General features: G+C 47.5%; 2 protein-coding genes across 2 annotated transcripts in view; one reads left to right on the plus strand and one right to left on the minus strand.

Annotated features, from left to right (window-relative positions):
• The window catches only part of LOC148505413 (lamin-B2.L-like), a 78,442-nt gene that overhangs the window by 13,832 nt on the left and 40,468 nt on the right, over positions 1-24,142 (plus strand). The window contains exon 3 of the mRNA XM_088448363.1: positions 16,817-16,973. Within this exon, the coding sequence (XP_088304489.1) occupies positions 16,817-16,973 (157 nt within the window). The remainder of the gene's footprint in view (positions 1-16,816; positions 16,974-24,142) is intronic.
• LOC148505414 (sperm acrosome membrane-associated protein 6-like) lies at positions 13,330-14,337 on the minus strand. Its single transcript, XM_088448224.1, has one exon. It carries the CDS (start codon positions 14,335-14,337, stop codon positions 13,330-13,332), a length of 1,008 nt encoding a protein of 335 aa, XP_088304350.1.

The following is a 24,142-nucleotide window of genomic DNA, read 5'->3' on the forward strand; positions in this document are numbered from 1 at the left end:
GGGACTTTTGATTATAGACTTGTCTAAGTACAACTATTTTCATACTCATTACTCTTGCATGGTATGGAAATATTTCTAAAACAGGCTAAACCGTTACCCCAGAGAATGGCTAAACACACTAACAGGGGTATTCAATATGCAGCGAAAAGTCATTTCTTGCGATAATTTCGCACCGATGACGTCATTTTCGCTGGTTTTGGTTTTACACCGTATTCAATTTCAAAGACTTTTCGCAGGTTCGAAAAGTCTTTGAAAAATAACGGGGATAACTTTTCACCACTGAATAGGTGGCGAAAAAAGTGCAGAATTGGGGTTTAGGGGTGCAGGCTTAAAAAAAAATAGCCTGCATCCCTGGGAATGTAATTTTTAAATAAACTGTGTCAAAAAAAGTTTAAAAAAAAAAAATAGGGACACCCCAAAAAAAGTATTTTAAATTTGGGGTGAAAAAAAAAAATGTGGAAAAAGTGTTTAAAAATAGGGAAATAGGTTCAGGGCTATTTTTGCAAGTATGCGGCAGGTGTTTTCTAGAATAGGCTATTAGCGGCAGGTGCATTTTTGCAGAATTTTTTAAAAATTACTTTAGGGACATAATATGCTAGTACCCATTTTCATGTACCCCAAATTTGATGGGACCACTAAAAAAAACGAAAAAAATAACCTAAGTGCTCTTCTGCAAGACTTCTTCAATGTCGGGAAAAAAACACCTGCAGCTGCTATTTAAATCCCCGACTTTCATTTGCAGGCTAAAACGGGGGTACCCATAGTGATCCCCCATGTTTTTACAGTTTTAGAGGGATCTTACAATTTATTCCAGGAAAATTTCGTGTTTTTTCGCAGATCCCACTTCGCAGGTTCCCATATTCGTAGCTTTTATATTGAATACGGGGATAAAGCGGGCGCGCGTACGATACTTTATACCTGGAAAATCTCCAATGTGGAGCAAAAAGTCCAGCATGGACTTTTCGCTCCCATATTGAATACCCCTCTAAAGGTGGAAATAAATCTCGCCAATATAAAACGTCTCTGGGTCACAACATGTAATCATCAAATGACTCTCAATCTCCTTTAACACATGGTAACCCCTCTTCCCCCAAATCAGATGCTTCCCAAGAAGACGCGACGATCTTCCACCAGATGGACAAAAAACTGGATAATATCCAGACGTCCATGTATAAAAAAAACTTGACACCATTCAGCTAACACTAAAGGATAACTGACCTCGAACAATGCACTAGCGACAACGAGGATGCCTTACTTACCCTACAAAATATGGTAGATTTAAAATCTAAGGCAATTGAGGAATTAACCGATAAACTGGATGATCAGGAAAACCGCAATAGACGCAACAACTTTAAGATTTTTAGGTATTCCTGAATCCATTAAAGGCTCTGACCTCAATGATCTCCTCAGCGTTGATCTCATCAATGTACTAAAGGTTCCTACAAATGTGGGTACTGTAGCAATTGAACGTTTCCATCATATTGGTCCAGAACGTAACTCAAAAAATGGTGCCCCTAGACAGGTGGTAGCCAGATTTTTAGATTTCCGTGACAAGGAAAATATCTTGAGGGCATACCGCAAAACTAATTCCCTTCAAATCCGCGACTTTAATGTTCTAATCTTCCAGGATTTCTCGGTGGCGATCACTCACAAAAGGGAATTCAGTTTTGTTTGCAAATTCCTCCTTGGAACAAAAAAAATTGTGTGCCCTACTATACCCAGCAAAACTAAGGGTTATACTACTACCAGTAGCTGCTGCATTTCCCATCCTAGGCTTATATTCGAGTCAATAAGTTTTCCCAGTTTTTTTGTGGTAAAATTCGGTACCTCGGCTTATATTCGGGTCAACTTATACTAGAGTATATACGGTATGTGCGCGCCGGGAAAAGGGTTATCTCCCTTACCAATCCAGCCCGACAGGCTGCTCCCCCACTGGCACTCAGTCAAAAGTGCCCATTATGCAGTGCCCCTTGTATATGTGCCCTTTATACAGTGCCCCCTGTAGTTTTCCCCTTTATGCATTGCCCCCTGTAGTTTAGCTTTGCCCTTATGAAGTGGCCCCAGACTGATCCCTTATACAGTGCCCCCAGGTTTAAATAGTGTCCCTTATGCAGTGCCCCCAGGCTTAAATAGTGCCCATTAGGCAGGGCCCCCAGACTGGTCCTGGTCCCAGCCCAGAACTTACCTTTACTTGCTGCCCGCTCGTGCTCCCACTCCCGTTGCCTCGCTCTGACTGGATCTAAGTAGATCCAGCAGGCGCGTAGGTAGGCTCCTCACGTCGCAGGTGACGTCTTGATGTCACCCGCGCAGTGCACCACTGTGAACACTTGCCTCTGAAACGATCGGAGGCTTCTTTAGCCTCCGGTCACTTCAGAGGGCAGGGGGGGTCGGCTGTTTCTTTCGGGAGATGCGCCTGCAGAAAACAGCCTGGGGAGAACACTGCATTACCTCCACCATGCTTGACAGATGGCGTCAGACTGCTGCGTCACTGGGGTAGACTGAACATATATAGGCAATCCCATATACTGACCAACAGTGAGAGACCCCGGGGGAGACTGCAATAACTGCGGAATACCCCCGGGGGATGGGCGGCTGGGGCAACGCCCTGGTAGGGACAGCAGTCGGAACCGCTAGACGGTCCGCAATAGACACCAGCACTTGTGAAAACATTGCCCATGGAGGGTCCTGCGACATACTGGGTTGAGGGACCAGGCAATAGCTGACACCGCCCGCACAGACCATCCTGACATAAATCCTCCCTCTCCACTCCCGCAGAACAGCGTCTGCAGGAGAGCAACACCGGAGCCACGGAGCGCTCAATTTCCTCATCAGACGTGTATATATATCTCGCACAATAGAGAAGTATGGTGTTTAACACCTGTGCACTCACAAGTATGCAACACAACAGGCCACAATATGGTAAACACCCAACTGTATGTGACTGACCTCACAAATACGCGATATATATATAAATGTGAGGTCCACAGAAATCGCCCTTCCCCCCACACACCTGCGGGCCGTAGGAGAAGGAAAGGGATAGGTATCAGCTGACAGTAAGTAGAAAAATTAGCACAGACAGGCAGCACTAACAAAAGTCACATACCATGCAGAAAAGTCAATACTCGCTGCACCTTTCACTACAATCAACCGCCCAGATTCTAGTGTCTGGGAGGGCTATAGTACTGTGTACACTGTCCTTTAGCAGGGGAGAGAGACCGGACCACACGCCGCCTGGGAGGTCTGCGCTGCTGCCAGTTAGAAAATGGCCGCCGGAGACCTCGGAGAGGGAGTTGCCACCAGGAGAGCAGCTCAGCGACGCCAGTACACTTGAGAAAAGGCGTGCTGAGCTGAGGGGAGGAGCTGCTAGACAGGGAAGGCTGCCTCCCCTGGCTAGCAATTAACCCCAGGGTTGCCGTTCCCGCTGCCAGCCTGTCACCCTGGTGGTCTAGCGGTCATGCGGGGTATGCCTCTGTGAGGGGGAGCCCGCTGCTAGCGCCTCCGGTCTGTCCCCAGAGACCGGAGGCAGCCAACGCGCGGCGGCCCGCCGGCTTACTTGTTCACCGGCGCTTCCAGGAGCAGTCGTAGGGATTCCCCAGAGCCCGGCTAGTACAGACTCTGGGGTCCCGCCCTGATCCCCAGATCTGTACTGGGTGTAGGTGCGGCAGCGTGGACGTCCGGAAGGACAGTCTGATGCTGCCGCTCTGAAGAATAAAGAAAAAAAAAAAAAAAAACTCTTCTTTAAAGAATCAGCTTAGGGGCTGCTCCTGCAGCCCCACTGCGCAAGGGTGACCCGACTTTGGCCGGGCACCAACTAAAACTGAGGTGCCTGTGGCTCGGGGCAAGATATAGAGGAGGATGGACCCAAGTGCATCCTATTAGCAGCAAAAGCTTTAACTGCGTGGTGCCCGTGGATCCAGATCCAGCTATACCCCCAAGGTCAACCCTGTGGACTTCGTAGCAACCGAGATGACAAAGGTAAGTTCTTACCATATCTCTTGTTTTTCCAATATTCCTCTGTCCAATGTCTGTGTTCTTTTGCCTATATTAATATTTTCCTTTTATTGGCCAGTCTCAGATAATGGCTTTTTCTTTGCCAATCTGCCTAGAAGGCCAGCATCCCGGAGTCGCCTCATCACTGTAGACGTTGACACTGGCGTTTTGCGGCTACCATTTAATGAAGCTGCCAGTTGAGGACTTGTAAGGCATCTTTTTCCTCAAACTAGAGACTCTAATGTACTCGTCTTCTTGCACAGTTGTCCCACTTCTTTTTCTACTCTGGTTAGAGGCTGTTTGTGCTGTTCTCTGAAGGGAGTAGTACACACAGTTGTAGGAAATGTTCAGTTGCTTGGCAATTTCTCGCATGGAATAGCCTTCTAGATCAAGAATAGACTGTCGAGTTTCACATGAAAGTTCTCTTTTTCTGGCCATTTGGAGAGTATAATCGAACCCACAAAGGTGATTCTCCAGATACTCAACTAGCTCAAAGGAAGGCCAGTTTTATAGCTTCTCTAACAAGCAACCCTGTTCTCAGTTGTCCTAACATATTTGCACAAGGGTTTTCTAATCATCCATTAGTGTTCTAACGCGCTTGGCAAACACAATGCATCATTAGAACACTGGAGTGATGGTTGCTGGAATGGGCCTATATATACCTATGTAGATATTCCTTTAAAAACCAGACGTTTGTAGCTGATATAGTCATTTACCACGTTAACAATGTATAGCGTGTATTTCTGATTAATGTTATCTTCATTGAAAAAAATGGTGCTTTTCTTTAAAAAAATAATGAATATTTCTAAGCTACCCCAAACTTTTGAACGGTAGTGTATATACAATATATTCGTATAAGGTCTTTAGGGTGCGGGTTATAAGCCAGCCATTCTGTATGCCAGCCTCCAAGAATGAGGGGAGTGTAATTAATTTAAACTGCATTTCATTACAGTGGTACAAATTATGTTGGTGTACAACTTGCATAAACCAGAAGACCCATGATGTGGTTTGCAAGCTTAAAGGCTCTATTTAGTACACATAAAAACCTTCTCTTAGTGATATAGCCCCAAAAGGTTTAATTGGGGAGCGATCAGTTATGCTATGATAGAAACGTTAAAATATATAAAGGATTTTAACAAGGTAAAGGAAGGAGACATTCTTCAAAGAAAGAGAAGTATTAGAACAAGAGGATATGTTCTGAAACTGGAGGGTGGTAAGTTCAGGGGAAATTTGAGGAAAAATTACTTCACAGAAAGGGTAGTGGACAAGTGGGATAGCCTCCCATCAGAGGTGGTAGAGGCTAAGACAATAGAGCAATTTAAACCTGCATGGGATAAACATAAGGATATCCTTCAGAAGAAGTAGGGATCAATAAGCGTTGAGGTAACAATGTTTAAAAATGGGGCAGACTAGATGGGCCAAGTGGCTCTTATCTGTCGTCATATTCTATGTTTCTATGCTACTTATGGAGAAGAGAAACTCTCTTCTCCAAACTAATCTCCAAAAGCTGACACCATTTTTACATGGTGTTAAGGTTAGATAAAACAGGAAAAACACACAAACAATGCAGGTACATAATTTTTTTTAATATATTTATAATTCCCTGCTCAAAATGCGATCACGGCCTTAGCAAGGAGACTAAAAGGACTAGAAATGGGGGGTGGGTGGGGTGCTTGGGGGCATGCCTGGTACTTACAGACATGCAGGGCTGCCCCAAAGCTCTCCTGGCTCTGAATAGATCCCGTGCGCATCTATCCACCAGCGGTGATCGCTACACCACTATTCTTCACACACGGGTTGGGATGGTACACGCCAGCGTGGTGCCGCCAAAAGGGCAGTGCGCATTCAGTCCTTTTGAAATCGGGCAGGATGCTATATATATATATATATATATATATATATATATATATTTATTTCTACTTCAGGGTCCATAGGGGGTCCACAGGGTTGACCTTGGGGTATAGCTGGATCTGGATCCATGGGCACCACGCAGTTAAAGCTTTAGCTGCTCCCAGGATGCACTTGGGTCCGTCCTCCTCTATACCCCGCCCCCGGCCACAGCACCTCAGTTTGAGTTGGTGCCCGGCCGGAGTCGGGTCACCTGCGCAGGAGCAGCCCCCAAAAGCTTTCTATTTTTTGAAAAAAAAAAAAAAAAAAAAGAGCCTGTTAGATTTTTATTTTAAAACAGAGGCTCTAGTGTGGCAGCGACTGGCTGTCTATGCAGACGCCCACGCTGCCGCTCTCCTTCCCCGCTGGTGCCGCGACGCCAGTACTGCACTGGGGATCGCGGCGGGAGGCCAGAGTCCGTACTAGCCGGACTCTGGGTCCCTCCCTGGACTGCTGCCGGAGTCGCCGGGGACAAGGTAAGCCGCGAGTCGCCGATTAGCGGCGGCTCGCGGGTTTTGCCTGCAGATGCAGTCCTTTGCCCCCGGTCCTAGGGGACAGACCGGGGGCCGCTAGCGGTGGCGGCGGGCTCCCCCTCTGAGGAGGAATAACCCGTGGGACCACTAGACCACCAGGGATATATGGCAAGCGGGATGCCGGCAAGCCCTGGGGTTAATATGCTAGCCAGGGGAGGAAGCCTTCCCTGTCAGCGGCTCCTCCCCTCAGCTCAGCGCGCCTTTCAGCACGGAGTCTGGCGTCGCTGAGCTGCAGCTACTCGGCCACTCCTCCTCTGAGGTCTCCAGCGGCCATTTTCTCACAGTGGCAGCGCAGATCTTCAGGGAGCACGCGGACCGGTCCCCCTGTGTACCTCTCCCCTGATTAAGGACAGCGTACACAGCACTATAGCCCTCCCAGACACTGAATCTGGGCAGGTTGATTGTAGTGGAAAGGTGCAGTGAGTATATCTTCCTGCATGGTATGTGACTTTTGCTAGTGCTGCCTGTCTGTGCTTATTTTCTACTTACTGTCAGCTTATACCTATCCGTTTACTTCTCCTACAAGCCCTACAGGTGTGTGGGGGAGGGGCGTTTCTACTGACCTCACTTATATAGATCACGTATTTGTGAGGTCCGTCACATACAGTTGTGTGCTACTCAGTGCCATATTGTGGGCTGTTGTTCAGCACACCGGTGAGTGCGTTTTACTTCTACCCTGGTGCCAGATATATAATATATTCTGTCATGTCAGACGAGGAGGTTGAGCGTTCAGTGGCTCCGGTGTTGGCCTCCTGCGGACGCTGTTCTGCAGGAGTAGATAGGGAGGATTTGTCACAGGATGGCCTGTGTAGTCGATGCCAGGTGGCTCCTGGCCCATCCAGACCTTCTCTGGCGCAGGAACCACCGTGGGCGATGTTTTCTCAAGTGCTGGTGTCTATTGCGGACCGTCTGTCGGTCCCGACTGCTCTCCCTACTAGGTCGTTGTCCCAGCCGACCATCCCCCATTCCCCGTGTGTCCCGCAGTTATTGCGGAGTCCTCCTGGGTCTCAGTCGGTGGGTCCCTATGCGGGGTTGCCTATGTATATGCAGGCTTCCCCTGTGCCGCAGCAGCCTGTGGTACCTTTTCAGGCCCCTATGGTGACTCCTCCACCCTGGGTGGATGTGCTCTCCAACTCCGTGCAAAATTTGGCGGCCGCTTCCTCGGCTTTTCAGTCAATGTTGCAGACTGACATGCCTTCTAGGATTTCAAAACGCCCACTCATGACACGGGCTGCTCAGGTATCGGACTCAGAGGGTTCCTCAGATGATGGGGAGGTCCCTGATGACACTGACTCGGACGCCTCGGTCCAGGAAATGGATACCAAGTCGTCCATTAATGTGCGAGCACTAGTTAGGGCGGTGCAAGCTATTCTTCTTATAGAGGATGAGGCACCGGTTCCTAAGTCGAAGTTTCCTAGTTTCAAAAAAACTAAGGTGGCTTCTGCGGTGTTTCCCCTGTCGGATCAGTTGACGGATCATATGGCGGTAGCTTGGCAGGCGCCCAGTAAGAGATTCCTTCCTCAGAAGCGGTTGGCTTCTAATTACCCCTTCCCTGAGGCACATTGTAAAAAATGGGAAACTCCACCGGCGGTGGATTCCCATGTCACCCGTTTAACTCGGGGCGCCACCTTACCATTACCGTCGATATCCTCACTGAAGGATCCCACGGACAGGAAAGTTGAGACTTGCTTAAAGTCTATTTACTCCCTCTCCGGGGCGGTGGCCCGACCGTCCATGGCCATCTCCTGGGTGGCCAAGGCCATTGAGGGGTGGGCCAATGCATTGGAAGATACCTTCCCGGACGATGCTCCGGATGTCCAGCGGGCGTTGTTGGGACAAATGAGGGACGCTGCTTCTTACATTGGAGAAGCTTCTTTAGATGCTAGTCTGCTGACCTCGCGGGTATCGGCTGCAGCGGTGTCTGCCCGCCGATCCTTATGGTTGCGGTCCTGGAGAGCGGACTCTGATTCAAAAGAAAGGTCTGGAGGCCTTACCTTTCAATGGGGAAATACTATTTGGTCCGGACTTGGACAAAATAGTGGACACCCTGGCTAAATCCAAGTCGGCCTTCCTCCCTTCCGCGGCACTGCCTGCTAAGGTTCGGAGTTCGGCTTTTCGTTCCTTTCGGGTTCAGGGTAAGGCGAAAGGTCAGTCCTTCCCGAGACAGTCTGCGAGTAAGACGGCCTCTAAACCCAAGAAGCAAGCCTGGAGTGCTCGGCGCCCTTCTTCCAAGCAGGAAGATAAACCTGCGGCCTGATGGGACGGGCCTCCCTCTGGGGGACCTCAGAGTGGGAGGCCGACTTCTTCTATTTGCCCAGTGCTGGCACAATACCACCACGGATGCCTGGGTTCGAGAAGTGGTCTCCCAGGGGTACGCCCTGTCTTTTCGGCACAGACCACCCCACCAGTTTTTCTGCACAAGTCCTTCTCAGGACAAGACCAAGGCGTTACAGGTTCAGGAGGCTATAGAGTCCTTGCTGAAAGCAGGGGTCATTGTTCCCGTTCCTCTATCACAACGAGGGACGGGGTATTATTCGTCTCTGTTTCTGGTGCAGAAACCCAATGGTTCTCATCGCCCTATCCTCAACTTGAAGTCTCTGAACAAATTCCTCAGAGTTCCCAAGTTCAGGATGGAAACGTTACGTTCCATCATTCTGGCGATGGAACCGGGGGATTACATGGTGTCCCTGGACATCCAGGACGCCTACCTCCATGTTCCGATAGCATCTTCACACCAGCGGTATCTGAGGTTCGCTATCCTTCAACACCACTATCAGTTCCGGGCGCTACCCTTTGGTCTCTCCACGGCACCGAGGGTGTTCACGAAGATTATGGCGGTCATGGCCGCACATCTTCGGAACCAGAATGTACGGCTGCTGCCGTACCTGGACGACCTCCTGTTGCTGGCGAGCTCCCCGGAGGTACTGCTTCAACATCTCCACCTGACGATCGCTTGCCTGCAAGCACACGGGTGGTTGATAAATTGGAAAAAGTCCTCCCTGATTCCATCACAGCGGATGGTTCATTTGGGAGCCCTGCTGGATTCGCGTCAGCAAAGGATCTTCCTGACTCCGGAGAAGGTCGCCTCCCTACAGCTGCGGATACGCAGTTGCCTGAGCCGTTGCCGCCTGTCGGTCCATTCGGCTATGAGAGTTCTGGGGTCCATGGTGTCGACATTCGACATGGTGGAATTTGCCCAGTTCCATTCCCGGCCCCTGCAGGGGCTGATTCTATCAGAATGGAACGGGTTACCTCACCGGATCCGCTCTCAGGTGCTGGTGTTGTCTCCGGACGTTCGGCTATCTTTAGCTTGGTGGCTTCAGACAGCTCATCTGGTCGAGGGGCGCCCATTTTGGATCCCGGACTGGGTCCTGCTCACGACGGATGCCAGTCTCCGGGGTTGGGGGGCAGTGACCGGCTCTTTGTCGCTTCAGGGTCGTTGGTCAGCGGAAGAAGCACTTCTCCCCATCAACATCCTGGAACTGCGGGCAGTATTCAGGGCCCTGCAGTCGTCCGGCCCCGCTCTTCACGGAGGGCGGTACAGGTGCAGTCCGACAACGCCACCACGGTGGCGTATATCAATCACCAAGGCGGAACTCGCAGTCAGGCAGCGATGTCGGAGGTGTCTCGTATCCTGACTTGGGCGGAGGGTCACATTCCAGCGATCTCGGCGGTCTTCATCCCCGGAGTCCTCAATTGGGAGGCGGACTTCCTCAGCCGTCACGACGTGCATCCCGGGGAATGGTCGCTTCACCCAGAGGTGTTTCAGCTACTCGTGGACAGGTGGGGACTGCCGGAGCAGGACTTGATGGCCTCCCGTCACAATCACAAGTTGCCCGTTTACGGGTCAAGGACAAGAGACGCAGGTGCAAGTCTGGTGGACGCGCTGTCGGTGAAATGGACGTTTCACCTGGCGTATCTGTTTCCTCCGATATCCCTGCTTCCTCGGGTTCTGCGGAAATTCAAGCAGGACGGCGGCATGCTCGTGCTGGTAGCTCCGGCGTGGCCCAGACGTCCTTGGTACTCCGATCTCAGGAGCCTCTCCATCGACGCTCCGTACCCTCTTCCTCAGCGTCGGGACCTGTTGTCTCAGGGGCCCTGCCTTTATCCGGATCTGGGTCGGCTGTCTTTGACGGCGTGGCTCTTGAGACAGCCGTCTTGAGGTCTCGGGGCTTCTCCAGTTCGGTTATTGGTACCATGCTCAGGGCACGCAAGCCTGCTTCAGCACGGATTTATCAGAGTGTGGCACACTTACTTTCAGTGGTGTGAGTCCAGACGTTATGATCCTCAGGTGTTCCGAGTTTCTAGGATCTTGGAATTTCTTCAGTCAGGATTGGATCTCGGCTTACGCCTTGCATCTCTGAAGGTTCATGTGTCCGCCTTGTCCGTGTGGTTTCAACGGCGGATTGCAATACTACCAGACGTTCACACCTTTTTCCAAGGTGTTCTCAGGATCCAGCCTCCCTTTGTGCCTCCTGTGGCTCCTTGGGACTTGGCGGTGGTGCTACGGGTCCTGCAGGGTCCTCCGTTTGAGCCTCTTGAGGCGGTGGAGCTCAAGTGGCTGACATTTAAGACTGTTTTTCTCCTGGCAATTGCTTCGGCCAGGAGGGTGTCTGAATTGGGGGCGCTTTCCTGTCGCCCTCCTTTCCTGATTTTTCACCAGGACAGAGCGGTGCTCCGCACTCGTCCTGAGTTTTTGCCCAAAGTGGTTTCGAAGTTCCATATTAATCAGGAACTTGTTGTGCCAGCTTTTCAGTCCCCTGATCTTTCAGCTGGTGAGACTTCCTTAGATGTGGTCCGGGCGCTTAGAATTTATGTAGACCGGACGGCTTCGGTTAGGAAGTCTGATTCCTTGTTTATCCTCTTTGGTTTTCACAAGAGGGGTTGGCCTGCCAACAAACAAACGTTAGCCCGTTGGCTTCGTTCCGTTATTTGTGAGGCGTATGCACAGGAGGGCTTACCTGTGCCAGCCTCTGTTAAGGCTCATTCCACTCGTTCTGTGGGTCCCTCTTGGGCTGCTAGACGTGGCGCTTCTGCTGTTCAGCTGTGTAAGGCGGCCACTTGGTCTTCAATTCAAACGTTTTTGAGGTTCTATGCGTTTGACACCTTTGCTTCTCAGGATGCATCCTTTGGGCGCCGGGTACTCCTTTCAGCACAGGAGCGTCCCCGCCCTTAGTTGTACTGCTTTGGGACATCCCCAAGGTCAACCCTGTGGACCCCCTATGGACCCTGAAGTAGAAAACAAGAGATATGGTAAGAACTTACCTTTGTTATCTCTGTTTCTACGAAGTCCATAGGGTCCACAGGGCGCCCGCCCAGACTCACCTGGCTTCAAATGGGCTGTGTGGCTGGTCACCGGTTTTCCGTCTCCCATTTCTGTGAGTATGGTTTCTTGTGTGTTCCAGTCTTCCTTCTCTCTGTTTAGTCTCCTCCTCCGGCCTTGGCTGCTTACCAACTGAGGTGCTGTGGCCGGGGGCGGGGTATAGAGGAGGACGGACCCAAGTGCATCCTGGGAGCAGCTAAAGCTTTAACTGCGTGGTGCCCATGGATCCAGATCCAGCTATACCCCAAGGTCAACCCTGTGGACCCTATGCACTTCGTAGAAACAGAGATAACAAAGGTAAGTTCTTACCATATCTCTTGTTATATATATATATATATATATATATATATATATATATATGTATATATATATATATATAAATATATATATATATAGACACTCAATACAACACCAGCGTTCTGGGTGCCCAAACACTTCAGGCAGACTGCACTCACGCTGAAATTTCAATAATGGGTCCACAAGAACCTCAAGTTCAATGTTTCAGTTTATGAAACAAACTTCTGTCAGGAACAATTATAACCACATTAAGCTTACCTTTATAGATGCTCCACATAAATATGGATACCTAGCATCTACCATGATCCAGGCATGGCCCAGGTGTACAGCAGCTGTCGGGTGGGTACTCCTCCCCCAGGATGGCAGCAGATCGGAGCAGGGATATTAGGCTCACTCGAAAGCCCCGGGCACAGACTTGCTGACCGAGGAGAAGTAGGCCTGTATTTGTACTTAATTCAACAATAACGCAGGGGGTTCCACCAGCGGTCACTGTAAATGGTGGCTGCAGATCTAGATGGGGAGGTCCCATGTGCTCCCTTTGGTAAAAACAATAATAAAAAACCTGATGACCTGCGCCTGTCAATTTAGTTGTAAATGCTGCAATTAATATGTGCCCCTTAATATTCAATTCCAAGGTACTGTGTGAATATTTGACCAATAAATATATGCTATTAAAGATAATGTAACAAAATAAACAATAACAGAAAATGGTATAAAGAAAATCCCTTTTATTAGATCACAGTGCTTCAAGGATGATGTGGAGTAGCATGGAAAGGGGTACCATACGGAGGATATACCAGGCTTAGAGGTGGGCATCCCTCACCTCCAGTAAATGTGGATTATAAAGTCCTGGTGAGGCCCCACCTGTGATAAATCTTCAATCTTCTTCTTGCTCCCTTGTTGATTCCTTCTTCAGGCTGCAGTCGATGGTGCTGACTATACAGCCACTTACTTAACTTCCGCAGTGCTCTCCAGGGTGAATACTGCCTCCAGTGCAGAATGAGGGAGAGTGTCTGTCTCTTGCGGGCTCGACTCTGCCAATTGCAGAGGAGACTAGATGGGCAGCCCATGCTATATGAGCCACTAGTAGAGAATGTGGCACCTTGCCAGGTGGTCGCAGTGTCTTCCGGGATTGATGGAATTTCTGGTGGTGCAGTCTAGCGAGATAACGTGGCCTGAACTGAGTCAGGTCCCGGGGATCTTTTAGTGAGAGTCTATGCCAGGATGTTAAAAGCAAACAGTCTTTGTGGGATAAACCTAGTAATAACAGGTGTTGATGACTGAACTTGAGCGTGTCGGTCAAACAAAGTCTTCGCCAGGTTCTTTTTCAACATTCGTTGCATAGCGAAATACAAATATTACCATTATAGTCAGTAAAAAGGAGATCAGTGCGATCACTGCAGTGATGGCGATGCAGGTTGGGATACTCGTTGATATTTTATTTTTAATCAGATCTACTATACTGATGTGTTCCCGTGTCGGCTGCTCTGGCTCAACAGTGATGTCTGAGTGCAGGACGTCATCGAAGATCTTCTCTAGCTCTGCAATTTCCTTTCCTAGTCTCCGGGTCACTTTCAGGTAATAAAAGGACTCTGCTATTACATCGTTATCCTCATCCTTTATTTCACAAGCATATGTCCCCTGGTGGAATGATCGCGTAGGCTCAATTAGAATATGCAGGTCTGGTCCTGTATAAATACTGGTGAAGTAGCTCATATCAGTCACCCTGATGTTTCTAGCAAACTTCCATGTTACGGTTATGAACTCAGGAAGGGGAAAGGGCACGCTGCAATAAATGTTTGCCTCTGTCAGCTCTAATACGTCGATGTCTTCAAGTGGACACTCCACAGGTACCTGACAGTCCTCCACTGTGCATTCATCACACTTAAAGACACGTGCCGCTTTTTGAAGACCGCAGGTGGATATACAGTTTTCAGCTGGATTCTGCGAGACAATTTGTTTCACACCGTCTATCAAAGATCTTATCTTGTGTTCAAAAGCCGCTGTCCAATCTTTTGAAGAAAGTGATGGCTGGATCTCCTGGACAGTTTTATTAAGGCTTAACAGATACTCTCTAACTCTGATCATCTGTAAATACGGTAGAAGAAGCTCATCCATAGGTTGAAATCCTTTTCTTACTGTATTCAGGCATTCAACTGCATCCATCTTATCCAAGTTATGGGCATATTGGCAAATTCTTGCCTTATCCTCAGGTGTCACAAGACAGTTATAGCAACAATCATATACATCTGCTCCACAGAAAAGATATAAGACACAAAGAAGCAGGCAACGCTTCTGTACTCGCATGGTTTCCAGCAGCAGCGTTGTGTCTTCCTGTCCGCCAACAATCGTAGAAATTGTCACGCTTTAAAATGAAGAATAGCCTTAAGTATGCATCTCCTTCGGTTATAAATACCTTTAGGTTCAGCCTACCATTAGGTTATGAGTCTCTGTAGACTATGTATCATCTTAAGTAGGAGAGCATGTGTGCAACAATAGGCCATTGTGAGGTCACAGTACTGGTTTGTCACATGTCATGTGGTTACCAGCAGACTGTTATATGTGATGTATGACAATCAGATACCTTACATCTTATTTGAAGATAATTTCAATTAGTGTTATGTTTATTTTATTCTATCTTGTCTTGTAGAACATCCCCATTAATATGGTTGTATAGCTACAAACTGTCTGTAATCACTATTCTTATTTTCATGTCTTTATAAGTGAATATATATTGCACAGGGAAATATTCAAAGGTCAGCAAAAATGTCTTGATGGGGGATTCAGGTTAAATACGGGAGTAAAATGGTCAGAATTTGCGCATTAGAATCCTATTGTGTATTTGTCATATATGTAAATGACCATGAAATCCTGTGTTACCTTACCACTGCAGACAGTCCATACTTATTTCTCCTGCTTTATCATCAATATATACAGTGACGGGCTTTCTTTTGTTCTTTTTATATGCACCTGTCAACCTACACTCTGTAGTTAAAACAATGAATAAGGAATAATACAACTGTACATGTGTCCATTAGAAAATGTTCTTCCAGGATTGGAAAAAGCTAAATAAAAAATAAATAAATAACAGTGTGTGTGTGCGTATATATATATATATATGTTGGGTATGGGATCCCGGCTGTCAGAATGCCGACACTAAAAAGCAAGTTCCCTACCGCTACCCCTTCCCCCGGATCTATCCCTCCCGCCTTAGTGCCTAATCATAATCCCTAACCTAAACCCCCAGTGTTCTCTCCAGAAATTTTTTCCAGCCGGGTGGCATCCAAAAGTAGCCGGGTGGGGGGCCTTCGCAATTATGCGGGCTGGGAAAAGGGGTATCTCCCTTACCAATCCAGCTTGACAGGTCTCAGGCTGCTCCCTCACTGGCTCTCAGTCAATAGTGCCCATTATGCAGTGCCCCCTGTAGTTTTCCCCTATGCATTGGCCCTTGTAGTTTAACTTTGCCCTTATGCATTGCCACCTGGCTGAAGTAGAGCCCCCAGACTGGTCCCTTATGTAGTGCCCTCAGGCTTAAATAATGCCCCCAGACTGGCCCCTTATGCAGTGCCCACAGGTTTAATAGTGTCCCTTCTGCAGTGCCCCCAGACTGGTCCTGGCCCCAGCCCAGCATTTACTTTCATTTGCTGGCTGCTGCCTCGCACTGACTGGATTTAATTAGATCCAGCAGGCGCGCGGGGCAGTCCCCTCACGTTGCGGGTGACGCCATAACGTCACCCGCGCAGTGCATCACTGGGAACGCTTGCCTCTGAAGCGATCGGAGGCTTCTTTAGTCTCCGGTCACTTCAGAGGCCAGCGTTCCACAGCAGAGGTTGGCGGGGAAAAGTGTAGGGCGGCAGGCTGTTTCTGCCGGGCGATGCACCCGCAGAAAACAGCCTGGGGAGAACACTGAAGCAGCAAAGCTGGTTATACAAACATGACATTGGGGTGATTCATTTGTTTATAGGTCATGTCTAAAGTGACTGGGAGCTATTATGAATTTCTGTTTGTATCCTCCTGAGGTGTAAGCAGAAATCCATGTAAAGTAGGGCTTTGAGGCTGGTCGCAAGTGCCGGGCGCACCTTAACTGCAGTCTGCCTGGAACATAGCACAGGAGAAGCCGCATAACGCATCTAATCCCATGCATTAGAGTGGGAGAATGCATTTGTCATTACCATGACGGTGGTTGCTCAAACTTTGTAGATGCCACTGTAAAGATGATATACCTCAGGCTATTTATTTGTAACAGCAAATTTTGTCCCAGTTGGTCATGAACTGGAGTCATTATTATGGTTTTTTGTATGATGTCTTCCAGTGGACAAAGTGGGGTGTTTTGCCTTACTGGCACTTTCCTCATAGAATAGATAATCTAACTTACCTCTTGGTAATCAGTTACCACAAACAAATAAGACTGCAATGCAGAAGCCACAGTAGGTGAGGTTTCTGTCTTTCTACAGAAAATGGCTGCAACAAATCTCAGTAATAGACACTGCTTAGGATAGAATCTAATTCCGCTAAAAGTGATATTCTGATAAAACCTTTATTTAGCAGAATGAACAAAGCAGGAATTGTTTTGTTCTAGTTTACTCAGCCTCACTCTCTGCATCAATCTCGGGACACGTGCAGGATTTAGTGATGAATATCATACCCATTCCGCTGCGGGAGCTCCCTCCTGCGGCTATTGATCATCGCGCTGAATTGAATTCCCCCCCCCCCCCATTGTATTTTTGTCCCAATTGCGTGCTCTCTGTGTTTCCTTCCCCCTGTCTTAACGCATTTGTTTCCCCAGCTACAAAAAGAAAGATGCTGATCTGCTTCATGCACAACAACGCAATAAGGACCTAGAGGCCTTGCATTTCCGGAGTGAGGCAGAACTGAGTGCAGCCCTTGATCAGAAGCGAAATCTGGAAGGTGAACTGGCTGATCTACGAGCTCAGCTTGCTAAGGTATGTTGTGATACTGCTGTTATATATAATCATTGCTGCCCGTATCATTGCCTGCCATAATAGTTTCTAATACAGGAGACCTTCCTAAGTTTATGTATGTTTCTCCTTCATCCACTAGGGGACACTGGAGTTCAAGACAGTGGGGTATAGACGGTGGTAGAGTAGAGCCTGGCACTTTAAAAAAAATCTAGAAGTGTGACTGGCTCCTCCCCCTCTATGCCCCATCAGCCCCAGTTTTTAGAATGTGCCCGAGAGACCCGGAAGCACATCAGGCTGTCTCCAGCCTTTTTTGAGTATAATTTATTTTATTTTATTTTTTTAGAGCTTTTTATTTAAAGCATTGAGGACAGGCAGACTGTTTACTGTGGCAGTCTGCCTGCTACGTGGGAGCCGCCGGGAGGGCACCACACGGCTACTGCAGCCTGTGTCCGGTGACCCTGAGGGGGGACTTTAAACAGAGTCATCAGACTCCATGAGGACCCGACACAACTGAAACCGGTTCGTGTCCGGGTTTCCTCATTTGCCCCCCAGCCCAGCAACCCGGCCGCAGCAGTTTGTAAGTATATCCCACCACTCCTGACTAGCTGGAGCGGTGGGCCAAAACGCTGGGCTTAGGGACAGCGCGTGCTGCGCTCTTGTCATACACAGCTCCTTCCAACCTGCCACGTGGTGGTGTCGGAGCTGCTGACGAGACCCGCCGCTGCACTCAACAGTCAGCGTCAGGGTCTCTGGCTTATTCCTAGCCATCACCCTCTTAATTGAAGGAGGGGATGGAGCGCGGCCCCTGCAACATCAAAAGCGCGGTGATGCCGCGGCGGTCACTGAGGACACCTGCTCCTCCCTCCTCTATATAGGAGTTGTAATGCTGGGTGAGTAGATCACACAGTAATGATAAACGCCGCACTGCTGCTCATTAAACAGTACAGCGCTGACAGGCGAGGTCCCGCCATCTGCACAAGCAGTGTAAGGTGCCGGCTTCGGAAGCCAGACGAGTCCCTCTACAGGAGGCAGTGCAGCGCTGACAAGCAGCGCGGTCCTTGGCGCGCATATATATAAAAGCCGGTATTATGGAAAAAGCGCGTCATGCATGTTAGCGGCGCCATCTATAGTCTGGCCCGTGCTCTCCCTCATCTGAGAGCAGCGCGGTTCTACCAGTGCTCGCTTCAGCAGATAGATTAGCTCTATAGCAAAAGGGCTTTAATGTTATAACTAACCAGCAGCTCTCCTCTAATATACAAAGGAGGAGACGCCGCGACCCTATGCTTTTTAGTGGCTGGGCTGACAGACGGAGCGGTGTCATCCCACAGCCCCTGGACGGGCACTTAGTGGAGGAAGCCATGCCGCCGCTGAAGTACTAACGTGTAGCAGCCTGCTTTTGGGGGTGTTTTCCTGTTAGCGCAGCAGCGCAGACATTCTCTGCATTAGTTCCCCCGCGAAGAGGCACCCAGACGGAGTGCTGTGCAGACAGCCGCCTGCATGAGGGAAAGCACATTAAGTGTAATGGTTAGCGTTACTGCCTCACAGCACTGAGGTTATGGGTTCAGTTCCCGCTACGGCCCTAACTGTGTGGAGTTTGTATGTTCTCCCTGTACTTGCGTGGGTTTCCTACGGGTACTCCGGTTTCCTCCCACACTCCAGCAGCTGCCTCCCGTTTTCCCTCTTTCGGGCTGCCCTAACAGCAGGGATTATTAGCGTGGGTCTCCTACGCGCCACCCTCCCCCTCCTACGCTGGGAATGCTGAAGCGCAAAAGGTAGGGGATGCCTGTCACTGTTTGACAGGAGTAGTGCTAGCTATAGTAGATAGCTGGTTGCTAGCATAACACCGCATTATGCGGTTATGAAAGTAAATGACTGGTATTACCCCCTGTCAGGCTTCCCCTTGGTTCTATACAAAGGTTGCATAGCTTAATCTAATTGCTTGTGAAGGCTACCTCAGGGTGCACTAGCTACCCTGCCTAAATGAACATTGTTTTACATTGGCTCACCTTAGTCACTGTTCTGGTGCTGCTGCCAGAATTTATGGTTATAGCATACCCTTAACCCAGGGTTAGCAGATTATTGCGTCCCATACCCAGGTTATGGCTCACCTTATAGAGGGGCAGTACTCTTCCCATACATATATGTGGCAGCACATATACTAACTTATAGGCTGGTTTTTAAAAACTTCTAGTTCTCACCAGCCTTCTGTGTTTACCTTAGAAGGTATGCATATGTGCATCTATATAGATTATATTTTAGGTGCTCCATTCAGCAGCACATACAAGAGGAAGTTAGTTACTGCCGGTGTGGGGGTTGGCATTGCTGCCTCACAGCATGGAGGTTGTCTTTTTGATTCCCGCTTTTAAAGTAAGTAACCAGTAACAGAAGGGTCCCAGGATAGTCTGGGATAGCACGCTGCTAAAATATCCTGCTTCCTATGCCGTAGCAGAATGACGACCACAGGCGGCACATGAGCAGTTCCCCTGCGTGGAGGTAAGCCACATGTATGTATTTGTATTTTATACTAAGCCCTGCTTTAAAATATATACATGTCTGGAGTGAATTTTGTCTTGTGGCTCAATTCCTTCCATAGCTCTACTATTGCTCATGTTCTATTTTCAAATTATTATCGTCACCTACTAATCTTGTATGTAGGTATGCATGTTTGGAGATAAATATCTATCGCTTCTTATCCTTACCATAAAGGTAGAGGTAGGATCTGTTATCAGTTTTATGTCTGGTACATAGCATATTTTATAAGAGAGGTTTGCGATTGGAGGCTGGTCTCTCGTGATGCGGTAGTTAATACAATAACTCCGCTTTACACCATCTGTCCCTAGGGTTTTGTATGTGGGTATATACCTATATTCCACAGATGGGAAGCCGCCTGGGATTACCAATAGCTGTCAGCTTTATCCATATATATATTAATGGTGGCTCTATAGACTAGAGTCAAGTTCTGCAGCTTACATAATGATAGTCGCAATTCCCTAAGGCATTGCTTCTGTTATGAACCCTATACATAACTGGGGCCTTCTTGTATGTACATGTGTGTGTGTGTGTGTGTGTGTGTATATATATATATATATATATATATATATATATATATATATATATATTAGCTCAGATGGTGTGGTGGTTGGTGTTCCCGCCTCCCAGCGCGGAGGTTGTGGGTTCGGTTCCCACATCAGTGTGGAGTTTGTATACTCTCCCTGTGGCACTCTGGTTTACTCCAAATGTGAGTGGCCAACTTGTCACCATATAAATAACTGGTGATTATTTAATCATATGTACTTTAATCCTCCTGGGGTTATAGTTCTGTTCTTGTCAGTCCCTATCTATGACGCCCCCCTTTAGGGTGATCTATGATTATTTTCAACTTTGCACTTGGTAGCAAACTTATAAGACACTAAGAAGGCGGGATATTTGTGTTATGTATGTATATGTGTGTATAATATATGTATGTGTGTGCGTATATATGTGTGTGTATATATATATATATATATATATATATATATATATATATATATATATGTATATATGTAGCATGCTGATCTCCTGAGGCAGGACATGTATAGATATGGCATGCTGATCTCCCTGTGCAGGAGTCTGACAAGTAAACTTGCTGTGTAGGCACTACTCTTCCTTTCAAAGAGATTGCCTTCTCATGCAACTATGTTGTCTGTGTGTATGTGTGTGTATATATACTGATATATTCCCATTCCTTGTATGAATATTTTCTAATAATTGGAAAAACCTGGTTTTTAACCCTATGGGGGTTATCACTACAGATATATCCCTTCTTTTCTGGGGATAACGAACGCACTCTATGTACAGGTACCCTTCTCCGTATAGATTCCGGTACTCCATATTATTGTCTTGTCACATATTTTAATACATGAGTGTCTAAAGGGCCCCTAGGTACACTCTATCTGTACATAGAGCATCCAGGTTCTATTCCATCCTCAGGGCTTCATTTGTTAAATTAAATGAAGGCCTAGGGCCACCCGCTGATATAGGCAGGGTTAGGCCTGGATTGTATTAGATTTGTGGGCGTAATACACACTTCACCTTTATAAGTGTTAATGTACTGATATTTACACGAGCAGACCGTTTTCTGTTTTATGAAAAGTTTCTATATGGATACACATCCCTAATATAACCAGCTCAGGTGCAGAGTACTGTTGTACAACCTTCTTGTCTCCACTAACATTTTGCTAGTTTATACAGTGTTTTCTACCTCAACATCTCCAGGCTGAAGTCCGTGCTGTAGAGCATAGGGTCTTAGCCCACTGAAGCTACTCCCTATACCTGATGGGGCAGGTTGCTGTGAGATGGAAAAGGTCAGTGACATTCTACATAGCGTCCAGAGGGCTTTTGGACGCTCATAGGTAAGCGGGCTTACCCCACTAATGCCCAACCTGACATGGCATAGCCGTTATTCTCCCTTATGCACCCTAGTGGTGGTCCTAGCAGCCATCCGCTCTGTTAATCAGTTGGCTCTACATTTTAGAGCTTCCCTGGTGCATAGTTTTAACATTGAGATTAGTGACACTATTCTACTAGAATCTGTTGACTGGTACCTGACTGGTACTTTCAGGGTTGTCCTAGTGCTCTAGCCTTGCTGTATGGAATGCTTCCCTATATTGGTAGCTCTCCCTGGGTGGCTGTTGCATACGTGCTCTTTAACTGCTAGGGTATCCTGTGTGTTTCAGAATATGTTCAGGCCAGCAGTTGGTACTGTCTACGCACTTCTATCATGTTGGGAATTGTCTGTTGTTTTGGAGTTTATGGCTGTGATTTTCTTTTCAGCTGCAGGTGTTCAGTCACTGTTTTCTACTCTGTTTTCGGAGTGGGGTTCTGCTGTCTGATCCTCTGAAGGTATTGTAATCTCAATCCTCTAGATGCTGCCTCTGCTTCGTCCCCAGTGTGATCTCCACTCATGGTCTTTTCCTTCTGCTGGTTTACAACTTTGTAGTAGTTGGACCTCCAGAATGGTTGATGGTGACTGTTCGGCCTTGACTTTTACCTCCCTGCAAATCTCTTTGTTAGGAGTCTGTGGACAGGATCAGCACTGTTTCTGTAGATTGGTATCGTTATACTTGTATCTATATGATTTTGTCCAACAGTGCTGGTATTCTGCTATCTGCGACAGCTGCAGTTTCCTGTTTCCGAATCTGGTACGGTTTTCTCGAATTTTGTTCTCGGGTTACTGCCCTTCTCATATGGATTCTGGTTGGAGCTCTCTGCTCCCAATAGTCTGGTTTGGTCTGTTTTCAGCTGAGTTTACAGGGTTCTGATGCTTTTCACCTGAGGGTGTTTTCTCGCTAGCCACTTATTCCATTCTATTTACGCTGTAAGTTGTGGAAGTTCTGTGTCTGTTCCGCTTGGAGTTCTGATTGTCTCCTGGCTCACTACACTTGATCCTCCGCTCTTGTCTTCCATTGAACCTCTGGTTCTTGGCGGTCCCTGTTTCTGTTGGCCAAAGGGTCGGCATGTTCTCCGCGCTTCCCACCCAGGAGGTTGGCTTTGGGACGTCCCCACTGTCTTGAACTCCAGTGTCCCCTAGTGGATGAAGGAGAAAACAGGATTTTGGTACTTACCGATAAATCCCTTTCTCCGATTCCACAGGGGACACTGGACGCCCGCCCAGCGCTGCGTACCTGCCAGTTGTTTGGTTCCTTCTATGGTTGTGTGACTGCATAATTCCCTGCAGTGGTTTCCTCTGTTCTCCTTCAGTCGGTCTTGTTTCGTTCTGTGGTCTTCTCCTTCTCCTTGTTTTCCTGTTGTCCTCCGTCTCCTCTCGGGCTCAGTTCTTAAACTGGGGCTGATGGGGCATAGAGGGGGAGGAGCCAGTCGCACTTCTAGATTTTTTTTAAAGTGCCAGGCTCTACTCTACCACCGTCTATACCCCACTGTCTTGAACTCCAGTGTCCCCTGTGGAATCGGAGAAAGGGATTTATCGGTAAGTACCAAAATCCTGTTTTTAATGTTTTACAGCAGTACAATCTGTAAGACTGCTCATGATATATAAGAAAAAATAAGATTCCTAATGTGTACTTTTATTTTATTTTTTTCTCCATGAGACTAATTATTTTTTTTTTAACGGTATGTTATTGTGTCTCAGCCTAACCAACATTGCTAAAAGAAACCCATATCCCTACTCTTTATTGCTATATATTTTTTTCTGTTAACCTCTAATAAGTGCAGGGGCGGCTCTTAAAGCGCTCGACCAGTGCGGTCGAATATAGAAGATGCAGTTCTCCCAACCATCCCGATTTCAGGGCACTATCCCGCTGTTCCACCCGCAGGCCGAAGTATTCAGCAAAAGGATTAAGCTTTGAATTGGTGTCTCCCTGCATCTTACTAAGGTTTTGCATGGGCGGCCTTCTGGGGTTGGAATACATATGTATGAGCTGCTTCTTGGTGATCTTGTGATTTTATGGTGGTTATTGGCTTAAAGTTAATAAATGTAATCCTATAATAAGTGTTTAGCTTTGTATTGAAGTAAGGGAGTGATGAAGTCACTTATTGGCAGTATGTTGGTGTACCATTACTATGCAGCAATGTTTGCATAGGCATACTACATTGTGGGGACAGTTAGCTTGTGCACCACTCTTGAATTTACCAAATGTATCTGGGTGTTTTCGTAGAGGACTGTTTTTGGAAGCTTCTTCCATGCTAGTCTGTATGGAGGAGATGCCCAGCATAGGGCATAAGTCTTTAAGAGAAACTGATAAATGAAAGCTGTTATTATAATTACTAAACTGCTAAGTGAAGGTGGCATGTGTGTTTTGCCCCATATGAGCAGACCACATTGTGTATGTTGCAGTCACCAGGATTATTTTAATATTGCGTCCCCTATCCAAGTAACTTACTATTTACATTCAGCCACCCGTTTTGCCATTTTTGATCTTATTTCTACAGCTACTGATCATTCACAAACCCAATGCTAAATTTTCGACCTCTGTTTAAACGGATACCTATGTGCCCTGTTGTCGGTACTCTTATGGAGATTATATTCGCCAATAACGGCCGTAATTGCTTGTACATGGGGTGTTTGCCATGTAAGCTGTGAGACCTTGCGTGACATTGTATGAATTTACTTCTTGATGCACCAATGGGTTAAATTATTTTACATGTTTTAAAATAATTTGAGAGATCTAAGTGACCTTGAAGATTGCTCACTG

This window comes from Taudactylus pleione, unplaced genomic scaffold (assembly GCF_031769625.1).
Source record: "Taudactylus pleione unplaced genomic scaffold, aTauple2 ptg000454l, whole genome shotgun sequence".
Classification (NCBI taxonomy): Eukaryota; Metazoa; Chordata; class Amphibia; order Anura; family Myobatrachidae; genus Taudactylus; species Taudactylus pleione.

Bases quoted from the DNA above. Each gene is read 5' to 3' on its own strand.
- LOC148505414 (XM_088448224.1), bottom strand. From the start codon at position 14,337: ATGCGAGTACAGAAGCGTTGCCTGCTTCTTTGTGTCTTATATCTTTTC.